The following is a 12,132-nucleotide window of genomic DNA, read 5'->3' as shown; positions in this document are numbered from 1 at the left end:
GGGGGGTTGTGGAGCAGCACCTGGTGGCTGCAAACCTTGTGGGAGGACATGCGGGAAGACATTTAAGAGCTGAGGGAAGGAGCAGGCGGAGAGGAAAGTGAGATGTTCTTTGAGTGTGGGATGACCTCAGTGTGGGGAAAAACTGCGCCCACATTTCCAACAAGCGCTCCCAGCTGCAGCTATAAAGCACAGAAACAGCTCAGAGCAACAAACCAAATCAATTCTTATTGACTGTACCGTGTTCTGTGCAGAGGGGATGCAACTATAACCATTAAGACAACATTACTTTAACTATTTTCCTGTTTTTCTTCTTCTTGTTTCATCCTTTCAAGCCAGCAGGTTAACCATCTTCTGAGGCACAGAGGTAATTGGGCTGTGTCGTAGCCCCACTTTATCACTGTCTCTCTCTTGACATGTATGTTTACCACAACTATAATCTTCAAAAAGCCTGTTAACATAAGTAGCTCAGCTTTCATAAACCATAAAGTCAGCTCTGACTGATCCTCGGCACCATCCTGTTTACCACGCTGAGGAGCATGAGCAGCGCTCTGATCATATCTCCTGCTTGCTAGCAAAGGCTTTCTTTCTGCACACATCTCTGTGACTCATTTCCAAACATGTTGCATTAATATTTAGTGCTCAGGAGACAGGTGACGGAAGGTGACATCGCCTTGAACGTGTAGCTTACAAGACAACACTGCGTATGTGTAACTTTTTCCACTGAGAGAGCGAGAGAGAGAAAAAAAGAAAAATCAAAGGTTGGTGTTGAAGACAACTGCAAGCGCCTGGAGTACAAAGTGTTTTAATGCTCTCTCCCCATCATAAAATACAGCACTGTGGGTACCTGCCTAAAGAGGGAGAACAGTCGCTTAGCCTGGTGTCGGATATACAGTGAAACAGATCTCTCAGTTGAACACCAGGCTTTTTAAAATCATGCAGGAAAGACCCAACGTCCATCAAACACATTGAGAGGTTCCAGGTCACGCCCTGGTGTTTTGGCTTTAATGGGAGCAGCGTGTAGAGAGCGCGCGGGTGTCTGGAGGGGTGGAGTAATTCGATTACCACGGTTAATTTTCTGTTTTTTTTTCCCTCTACTGGTGTCCTGAAACACTCCAGGTCGAACTCTAGCACGAGAGAACCAATGCGATCACCAGAGGCGACGGCAGGATGAGACACAGGAAGAAGTCTGGTCTCCAAACATCTGGCAGGGCAAGGCTTCCATGACTCGCTCAACCTCGGGATGAAAAAAAAAAAGACCCTCAGATCTGCAGGGATCAAAGTGTGCCCTGGGTGCATGAGCCACTGTGGCCTCCCTCAACATATTCAAATGGGGTTTCCTGAAAGACGTCAGAGCCACAAGCAGGAACATAAATGAAGCAGGAAAAGAGGCAATGATGAATACCTGAAAATCTCTCCACATATAATATCTAAGGAATTAGTCCAGGCTATTTTTTCTGTAGGAAATTTCAACATAATTGAACTGTCACATCTAGAAAACTTACAACTTACCTGCTTACAAAAAGCATTAGAGTTTGACAAGCTGCAGGAAAAGAGACTAAAAGACTAACCTTCATTTAGACCCCATATCCCACCTCTAAGCACCCCCAGGAAAAATCTCAGAGGTTGCAAGATCACTGCAAAAACCCCTTGTTACCAGCAACATGAACCCTTAAAGTCTTTTTTGACCCAAGTCTTTTGTACAATGTTTCACAATGATCCAAAATCAAATGTAATTTTTCTTGAGTGCACATGAGGGACCTGCTTTTTTATTATTATTACAAATAAAGAGGAACATTTCCAGAATATTTACTTTTGTATTTTAATTTCTTTTAATTTCTTAAGGATGGACATTTTATTCATTGCAATCAAAGAATGATTAAACAATGCATTTCTTTTTCATCTCTTTGCATTGCTTATTTGCATGTAGTGGCTTTACTCTCCTTTCACCTTGCACCGCCCAAAAATGTCCTTCAAACTACTAAATCTAGAAAAGAAAGCAGTTTGACACCTTTACAGGTATACCCATGAAGCCTTACCGTGGGCGTGCTTTATTATTGATGCAATGATGCTATGAACTCATTGTTTTACATCTGAACAAATTCTTGGGCTTTAAACTGTAAAGAAAAAACAAAAAACAGAAAGTCATTCAGCTGTTATTTTAAACTTACATGTGGACCGGCTGGAGGAAAAAAACAAAACAAAACACCAGTTTAGGCAAAATGCCCTCACATTCACCGCCATGTTTCCTCTCAATAATCACTTTGACATTATAAATTCATCAAACACTGCCTCCCTTCAGCGGCAGTGATGCCTGGGAGCGGGGGTCACCTGTATGCAGCATTACCGAATTAGCCGCTATCTAACCCAGACCTGCTGTGGCGTGCTGACACTAATCCCGGGCCTGCTGGAGAGCCCTGTCTGTGTTACATTATCATGTCTAATCCCCATAATCTCTCAGCCGCAACGCTAAACACTATTCCACCTCGGTCTCTTACCTCATACCCCTTTAATAACATTAATGAAGGGCCGGGCCCCATTACCAAGGCTACCCTAGCGGTGGGCTGGGTGACGGCCATAATCAGAGGCCCCCTGCACAGCCACCCACTCAGCCTTCCAGGCATCAGGAATTAATGTAATTCGTCGCCTGGGGCAAAAAGCAAACCAAACATATGTTCAACAAATCAGGGTTTGTGTATTTTCGTGTCACCGTTACTGTGCAGGTCTATTAGAGTCACTGATGAGATCCTTAGTGAAGGGCCCGCCATGCGGGAGAACGAAAGCTTTGAAGTGCTCGTGCCACTTCGAAACCCCCCCCCCTCCACTTGCCTTGAGACGTTTATGATGAGCTGACCTGAGTTATTAAAATACCACAGAAATGATCACCCATAATGCCGCTCTTTTTTGCTGTCAACAAAGAATGGCAGCAGGGGATTGGCTGGGATGAAAGGTTGAAAGGGGTCTCGTATTAAAAATGGCACTTTATCCATTAAAGCGGGATTTCTGCTGTCTCTTTGTGTAATTACCTGCACCCGCCAGCTCTGTGCTCGGGCTTACCTTGTTTACACTGCATGTCTCGCAGCCTTGCCGTCTCCCTGCACGGCTGCGTTACACTGTCTTCTGCTCTGCCTTTGTCTCTCTTGATGTCTTTCACTTGTCTGTCTTGGCTGTCAGGGCCAACCTTGAAAGAGGAGGCGTAAACACACCCAGAAGAGCAATGTCAATGAAAGCACTGAATGAATATATACAAGTTAAAGCATGCCCTGTAATGCGTTTTTTTTTTTTTCTTCCTTCAATTTAGTCATGTAGATGTTGTATTCATTTATTTACAATTTACAATTTGGCACTCATATAACTCAAACCCATTAATGTGCTTTGCAATGTTAATCAAATGCTAATGCAATTGCATATCCCCCCCTTTACTAGCCCTACCTCCTAGCAAACAGCACCACACTGACTTAATTGTGAGAGGGTGAAAAACAGCACATACAGACTTCCTCACATATTTAATTTTATCTTTGAATAAAAGAGCTATAGGAAAGTATTAATCTGCTTAACATTTCTAAGTACATCCTCCAAAGGATTTTGCTTTTTTAATCTTACATATGCTCAGCAGAGTTACTGGCAAAAACTGTACATTTTCCTCATTTCATCCTTTCAACATCAAATGGTGAGCAGCAAAAATTGGATCAGACTTCAAAGACTGTGATGTGCTCCAAGTCACGGAGTGGCTCTTCTATTTCACATATTGAATCCGAGCAGGATATCAAAGTGCTACCAAAGAACCTCAGGTCTTTACTAAAAAAGGGGTCTAACATCTGTAGAAAGAAGAGCGCAAAGACAAATCACCTCAGGGAAGAGCGAGCATTTATTCTCAGCCGTGAATTTCCAGCCTTTTGATTCTCTCGTTCCTGTACCACCCTGTCTTCTTCTCCGCTGAGATGGAGGTTGGAGCAAGAGAACTCTTTTGTCTCAAGGACTCAAAAAATTCCCAAAGAATAATCTGGGTTAAAGCTGCTTTGTAGAGGAGCAGCATTATTTTATTTTTTTTATTAGTTTTTTTACATACACAGCTAGTAAGGCATAAGGAAAATGCTCATTGATATTCTGCTACTTACATCTTCTTTATGTGTGTAATCTCCGTCTGCCTCTTTGTTGTCCGGGCTGTACCTGTGAAATTAAGACGCACTTTTAACTAAAAATTAACACGAAAATGATCACTGCAAAATAACGCATATTGCATCAGCTTATTACAAAGAAATCCAGAGCTGAGGATGATTTGTATTTGTCTTTTTTGCTCCTAAAACATCTCCACTTTATGATTATGCAATTTGCAGAGCAAAAAAGCACCGATGTGTTTCTGCACCCGTTCACTCATGTTGCATTATTTAAAAAGCAAACACCAACGAAACAACATCTGCACGCACAATGCCGCGAGCCAGTGGCAGTCATGCTTCGGGTCTAGAAATCATCCAGTTTGGAACTGGCGATGCAACCGGAGGCTCTGCTGTTTGGATGCAAACACAGAATTCATGCATGGCAGACAGGAGGGATATCAAAAGGGAAAAGAACAGCATGTAGGTGAGAACACAGATCTTACCGCAGGAAAATGGGCCAGATCATGTCAAAATAAATATATATGGAGAGATTCCAACACTGATTAAACAGAATTGTTAAGTGGAGGTTTGAAGTTTTTTCCCACCAAGGAATATGATTGTAAACATGGAGAGAAAAATCCCCAGATAGGGCTCTGCTCGGTTTGAGTATACAACGAGCATAACATTTTCAGATGTGTAAATCTAGTATTTTGGAGTTTTGGAGTCGGGAGAGAAATGTGCAACCTTGACCAAAATGTCGCAGAAGATTTAAACAAGATATGCAATGCATCTCTAATTTTACGGCATTCTTTCTAAGAGCTAATGTCAAAGGTCCAAAATCATTCAAGGATACTTACAACAATTTTTAGGATGCTTCGAAGCTTTTTTTTTAATAACAAAAAAAGGTAAAAGCTGCCATCGACACTTCGTGTGCCGCTATTCATTCAGTGGCTGCTCTCCTGCTTGGCGCATACTTTCTTAATGACTGGCCTGCCCATATGCTGAATAAACACAAGCTCGTACATCTGGACACCAGTGCAGCGCCCAGCCCCGCTTGTGGTCAGACAAGTGTGCTATCTTGGTGGAAAGTTATTTATTACGTTTATAAAACTGAAAGAGGTGGTGCACGGGGAGGAGCTTTCCCCTTTGGGTGAAACAGCAGTTCATTATGAGGCAAAAGCAGCTCATCCAGCAAAGGCTGAAGATGAATGGCAAGCATGGGAGGCCTCTTGCTCAGTCAGCCATGGCTACTGGTGGACTATTGTCTGTGCAATGAGGAGCAAATGAAATTACAAAAGAAATCAAAGTGCAGGAAAAATGAGACCAATGAGAACAGATGCTGAAGGACAACAAATGTCAAAGCTCACCCTAAATGCTCCTCTTTGGTGGTCTTTTCTCCAGCCTCAGGGTGACATCTGTGCTCCTGGGGTCCACAGTCCCGACGCACCCGATGGCCCCTATAAGCTGCACAGGATATGAATGCCAGACACGCTGTCAAACGGTCAAAACGCCGCTGCCTCACCCCTGTCCTCATATACATGTTGCCCGCTCACACAATTACCAAGTATATTTATTATATATTAATCAGGAGCACCAAAGAGTTTCATATTAAAAAACTCTGGATTCACCCGCGAGGAAGTGAGATGTGTTTAGCATGCATATATCGTCTGTGGCATCGCGGTGGGGAAACTTTGTGCGCTTATTGAGACACACTGAGCTCAGATGGATGGTAAACGGAGCCTGCTGACTTACTCCGTCGACGGGCTTTGTGTTTTTCTGGTAAAATTATATGCACAGGAAAAGAAGGCTCAAGTACATTGTTGAGCAATGGTTCTATTTTGCATGGTCTAATCTGATCGATGGTGAGCATGTCCCCCAGGCCCCGCTGAGATCTGAGAAGCCACCAGGCTCATACATTTGAAAGGCATCTGTTTATTTTCAGAATGCAAATGCAGCCCACCTCAAAGGCTATAAGCTGCAGAGAACACACAAAGTGAATGTGCTGGAGTGCTCCGCCGGGGGGCTGAGGCCCCACTTATGTCAGGTTCAGGTTCTCCCCCCACCCCGCCTTCCATCCCCTTCCCGAACCCCGGCGGCCACACACAAACACGCTTCTCTAAAAAGAAAGACAGCGGCGACAGAGAGGCTTTCCCAACACCAAAACCATGTTTACCCATTCTGCAGCTTTATTTACAAGGGTTTAATGGAGGACATTTACACAAGGTGTGCAGGCGACTGAGATGCTCCATGTGCCAGATGAGGGCAGCCCTTAGGAGAGCCAGGGGAAACAATGCCAGATCTCCTCCCTCCTGCCCTCCTCTCTCCTGCCCCTTTTGGCACCCTCCCTTGTCCTCCAGTGAGAGCCTCCGAGGAGGGGGAGGGGGGCTGGGAAGGTTAATGTGCCCACTTTGATCTTCGTCAAGGCACACTGAGTAAGAATTAATTTACATTTCAGATGAAAAGGTTGACAGTATAAAAAGGCATCTTGTTTCTGGTATGTGAGAGCTGTGTAATAGGCCAGGAATTTGAGAGAGGAAGTCGTGAGGAAACAGAAGGGATAAGCCCCTCTCTTGCCTTTACTGGGAAAGAGATGAAAGGAAAAAAAGGATCTCAGTATGCACTGTTCTTCTGAAACATGGGGACCAAATGCTGCCCAAACTTTCAAAAGCTTTTCTGTATGCATTATTAATTAATTATTACTATTTCGTAGGCCACTCATGGAGATCAAAAAGGTGTTTCACAAAGATGTAAGGTTTCCAGGCCTTTATCCCGGTTTCCTTTTGAAAATGTATGAAAACAGTGGCGCGAGTTTCCACCGGACATGGGGCCGCGTGAGAAATTCCAGATGTCTCCACTTGAATATTTGAACTCATGTGAAAATTTAAACATTTCTTTACCTGATTGTATGCGGACAGCTGCCTCTTCCCGCTCTTTTTTGATTTGCTTGAGGTTCTGCCGAGCAACATAGCCCCTCCAGGCTAAGGGGAAAAGAAAGAGACAGTGTGTGTATGTGTGTGTGCGAGAGATTGCTGACCTACCTCTGTGAAACAAAATAGACTGCGCATACTACACAAGATCCCACTTCAAAACACTGCTAAACCAGGTGGCAGAGGGATGGATCCCTTTGAACTCTCTGAGGTCTTATTGTCTGCTCTGAAGCATTGCTCTTAACCCTCATAGGTCAAGCTGTGGTTATCAAACTATCTCTTTTATGAAGACTCACAGGCACATAATAGGCAAGATGTCATTAAGAAACCGCCTCACATCAAATTTGCACCTGTTTCATCACGAGCAATAAAAGAATATATCAAAACTCATCTTTCTTTTCATATTTTTGACTTAAGTTTGAATAATCGCTCTTCCTGTTTACTGTTTAATTAAAACCAGCGTACCTGACTGGATGATTGTGGCCCCACGGCTTCTCTTCTCCTTCTCTTTTCGATAACGCCGGGCCCCGAGCCAGCCTTTAGTGTAAGCTTGCATCACCACCACCCGAGCTATCACTTCCCGCAGCAGCAGGTTCAGTTGTTCCACATGATAGTATTTCAGAAAAACCTGACAGGACATTTTGCTCTGGTTAGGACATCCAAAGCTTGATTATGTCTATTTCTTTTATGTCTTTACAAACTTTAATGTCTTTTACAAATAAAATTAACTTCAATATTAAACTTTTTGTTGTAAAAATAACCTCACCTTGGTCTTTCCCAGCACCCAGTCTTTTAATTTGGCCCTCTCCAGTATGGCAACAGCATTTTCTTTGCTGGTTTCAGGCATCTCGTGAGCCCGAAATGCAAGATAGTAATATCTGGAAGAGGAGACAATGAAGACATAAAGGACACCTTTGAACAAATTTAGTTACTCAAGCAGTGATATTGTGTTTTGCTATTATTTAAAAAAAAAATCAGGAAATATTTGGAGCTGATAAATATAAAAACGAAGCATTATCTTTGCACAGGAATTCGTTACTTTGTTACATAGCTTTTACGTCCTTAAAAAACATAACACAATAAAATCAATTTGGGATAAAACACAGAGTTAAATGAAAAACTGTGCAGAAAACCCAAAATACAGTGTCCCAATATGAAGACACAGGGTGTCACGAGGCTAACGGATTGCTGAAGGTGTTTTTTATTACAAGCTGCATTCACTGATTCACTCACACACACACTGACAGAGCTTTATTCAACGTCTTTAAGCAGTACAAATGCATGCACACAAATGCATGTAGCATGCAATCAGATGGATGCAGAGAAGACTAGGTGCAAACTAGAAGACCCGGAATCAAGCTATGAACTTGTGGACAACCTGCTTTACCTCCTGAGACACTGACATGCCAATAATAGAACAACAGAAACAGATTTAAAGAATTTAAAAAAAGCTACTTTCAACTGCTTCCTTAGTGACAAGGGATCGCATATTTGATTTGGCAAATTTTTAACACATTTTTAACGTATGTCATTCCTATAAAAGATTGTTCGGCCACTTATTTATTTATTTTTTTGGTTAGGGAGTCTAAAAGTTTCAAGTTAGGTATCTAAAAAGGTTGACTTACAGCCTCAAACTTCTGATTTTTTAAGTGAAACAAGCCTCCATACCCTCCTAATGCAAGCTCAAAGGGATCTTTGGGGTCTCCTGGGATTGAACCAGGAATCTTTCACTTATTAGGAAAATATGCAAACCACTAAACTATAGAGAATAAATCAAGCATGTGTCTGAAACTGGAGCCACCTGATATTCTTGTTTAATGCGCTACAAATCTTGAAATGTTGAATATTTCACAAGTTATTGATCATTTAACTAACTTAGTTTTGGTAGATTAGAGGATGATGTAGTCCCTACTTACTTAACTGCCTTCAAGAAATGACATTATCAATATCAACATCTTGTTGCACGCTGCTACTAGAAGTACTGTTAAGAGAACCGCAGTTAAAAACTTCCTGCTGCTCAGAAATCTGAGTCAAACATGACTCTTTAACAGAGACCAGTGCTGGATCTCTTTTCAATGCATCATCGTCTCCTATTTATGTGGCCACAGAAGATCCTCATTAGTGCAGGCCTATCAGTGTGCATCACCCACACCGCTGTTTATTGCTCACATTGTCTGGATCCATCCACCGATCCTGCTGTTTATAAAATACCAGCATAGGACAGAGTGGTTCTAACTGTTTGCTCAGGGACATCAAGGCTCCAGAAATACTCGTTCATCTTTCGTGTTCTGGCGTTGGTCAAAAAGAAGAACAACAAGAAGAAGAAAAACTTCTTTGAACTCCCCTCCCCGCCTCAGTCTACAGCCTTTCATTCTAATTCCTGTTGATACCTGTTATTTCTTTGATGGTAAATACAAAGCACTGCAACATCAGACGAGCCTTTGATATGGGAGCACAAATTTAAATCAGTTTTCACTAAAGGTGCAGTTTAGCCATTCAGGTCTGTCTGTATGACTTCTGCCTGGCTCAGGTAGGATGATATGGATTCAATAGCAAGGTTAAAATATATTTGCACACTCTCCTTCTCACACAGCCACACTTCAGGCACAGGAGACAACAGGGACGTCATCGTGCCGGGGGTTGTGTGCGATCTTCCAGTAATCGGCCTTCGATACTGGGAGCAAAAGTAGGACATGCAGGGAAACACCATGTGGTCATTCAAAGTTTCAGCTCGCCAAAATTAGGCCCACATTTTTAAAGCTTCCCCCGAAGCAACGACACTAACCAGTCATCTCAAAGTTCTTCTTTCCTACAGGCCACAAGTCTAAGTTAATTAAATTTTATATAATCTTAAAGTCTCCACATTAGAGGTGGCTGGAATACTTTTCAAAGGAACACTGATCAAACATAAGCTTTCTGGCATTTTCACACAGCCTCATCTAAATGTGTGGATTTTTTTCCCCTTAAAATTTAGGTGTACGCTTTTAAATTTGAGGAAGCGTGTAGTGCTTAGTAACAGTTAAACAGATCCTGTCCCATATTTTTAAGAACCCAAAACAACACCCTTACGTAAAGCCCCCCGTTAATGATGAGACTTGTTTTAATTGTGCTCTAATGTAATACCGATGGGACAAGGAGACTATGTTTGAGCTTTTTCAGGTCACCGAGTATAAGAACAAACTCTTTATGAATAGTAAAAGGAAATCTATTAAAATGCATCACCCCTTATAATCACAGTTCCTCCTTGTTTGAATTTAATCCATATCTTCCAGACTGGAGTATCCACCCAGTTAAAAGAACTGCAGGATTTAGTCTTGCACTATCACTAATGACTGCCAATTAGTCAGCCTCTTGCTCTGCTCAACATGTACCCCTATCTAATTAAAGAACCCGTGTTTTTGTGTGATGTAGAGCACGGCTCACTTGTTCTACGCCATCTCTGGGGCTGTGTCAGCATGCGTGCGTGCTGCAGAGTGGAGGCGCCGCCTGTCTCGACGCCGCTCTTACCTGTTGACAAAGTCTTCAAACAGGATGCGATGGGAGTAGCCTTGGCGGCGGATGTTCACCGTCTCCAGGATCCCAGTGTAACGCAGCTGCACCATCACTCGCTCCTTGCAGAAGAGCAGTGCCTGCCTGTCATCATTAGGTTTGATGCAGCGCACAAAGTGTGGCTGGCCCACGACCATCTTAGACAGCAGGTCCATCAGGGAGTACTGCACAAACACAACAATGAGGCAACAATAAACCACGGGCAGAAGCAAGAGAAGACACCAGAGAGCAGTTGTATCGTTTCATATTATCAGGGTTCAAAGGTCAGATCAGATCTGCACCAAACTTTTTCCGGACAGTCTCATAAAAAGCTCAATGGTGCCCACGAGAATTAATCAGTATGAATCAATAAACAAATCTATCCCAACAGGACACAACAGTGTTTTTAATTCTAAAGTAAAAGACATCAATAATTATTTAGGGATTTGAAAAAAAAACCCCACTGTAATTCTATTTGCAGAATTGTTGGTATCAGTTATGGTAATGTTAAAAAAATGCAATGTAATAACAAAACTAATTAAAGTTTCCAAGTAGATTCTCATTCATCCAGGTCCTGGCAGTCTTCAGCACTTAAAAACAAGGTATGTGACCTGCTTTGGGATTAAATACAGGGTTTTGTTCATCAGTTGTTTTAGAATTGACATCTTCAAAAACCAAAAAAAGTCCACTTGCTTTCTTTTCAAGCACTAATTAAAGATGTATTTACTGAGGTGTATTTACATTTTATGACATGAAAGGTGTGTTACAGGTTCGTAGTCTGTGAGTATGCTAAGGTCCTCTCACTTGGATCCAAATGACCAAAGCAGAGTACATTTCATCATCAGGCCATGAGCATGACATCCCTGCAGACGTTCATGTACCTGCCAATTCTGTGTTAACTCGTTCAACTTCACACTCGTCCTACAAGGCAATATAACAGAAATGACTACTCATCCATGGTGTCTGCAACTATCTGTGTCCACGAGTACAACCCCTACTTTCAAAAGCTGCGGTGGACTTGTTGGCAGACAGTTACTTATTTACACAGAACAAATTCATTAAATTCAATTTTGCTCTCCACCAGCCATCTCAGCAAATATTCCCCAGCTAGTCCCTAGAGCATGGTGAGGACATCTTTCAATGCTTTTCATCAGAGGTAAATTGACAAAAAACACATGAATACCCATAATTCATTTAATGTAAATATTATATTACTAAATATTGTCAGTAAAAAGTAACTGAAGGATCCATTGATATAACAGACTTTACTGGTATGATCAGTTATGACATCATATTAATAACAAGTGAATCCACTCCTCAGTGGAAGGCTTTTAGTTGTTTTCAGACCATCAGTGCTCCTGCTTTACGTCGTTGAATCTTGCTGTTTGGAATTATTGATACAGCATAAATTAATCAAATTTGTATGAGCTTCAAATTAGTCTGCAGCTTCATATGTTATGAAAATCATTAGCTGCTCAGCTGAATCTGAAAAGCAGCTATCATTTTATTTTCACATTTGAAGCTTTTCTTTGTTACTCTTACAGACAAAGTACACAGTTTAAAAATGCCCAACAGCAAAACGA

The 12,132-nt window shown here is 42.0% G+C and overlaps 1 protein-coding gene across 6 annotated transcripts in view; it reads right to left on the bottom strand.

The window, feature by feature from the left end:
* The window catches only part of myo3b (myosin IIIB), a 70,727-nt gene that overhangs the window by 16,152 nt on the left and 42,443 nt on the right, over positions 1-12,132 (bottom strand). For 5 of the 6 annotated variants that reach the window (XM_019352509.2, XM_019352510.2, XM_013272612.3 and 2 more), the window contains 8 exons: positions 10,529-10,734; positions 7,788-7,899; positions 7,487-7,649; positions 6,992-7,072; positions 5,462-5,558; positions 4,116-4,167; positions 3,847-3,933; positions 3,055-3,178 (listed from right to left, as the gene is read on the bottom strand). In XM_019352509.2, the coding sequence (XP_019208054.1) occupies positions 3,055-3,178; positions 3,847-3,933; positions 4,116-4,167; positions 5,462-5,558; positions 6,992-7,072; positions 7,487-7,649; positions 7,788-7,899; positions 10,529-10,734 (922 nt within the window). The remainder of the gene's footprint in view (positions 1-3,054; positions 3,179-3,846; positions 3,934-4,115; positions 4,168-5,461; positions 5,559-6,991; positions 7,073-7,486; positions 7,650-7,787; positions 7,900-10,528; positions 10,735-12,132) is intronic. The other variant, XM_003447383.5, reaches the window with a different exon arrangement.

This window comes from Oreochromis niloticus, linkage group LG16 (assembly GCF_001858045.2).
Source record: "Oreochromis niloticus isolate F11D_XX linkage group LG16, O_niloticus_UMD_NMBU, whole genome shotgun sequence".
In the NCBI taxonomy this organism is placed as follows: domain Eukaryota; kingdom Metazoa; phylum Chordata; class Actinopteri; order Cichliformes; family Cichlidae; genus Oreochromis; species Oreochromis niloticus.
Note: the sequence above shows the minus strand (reverse complement) of the source record. Positions and strands in the feature narration are given on the sequence as shown.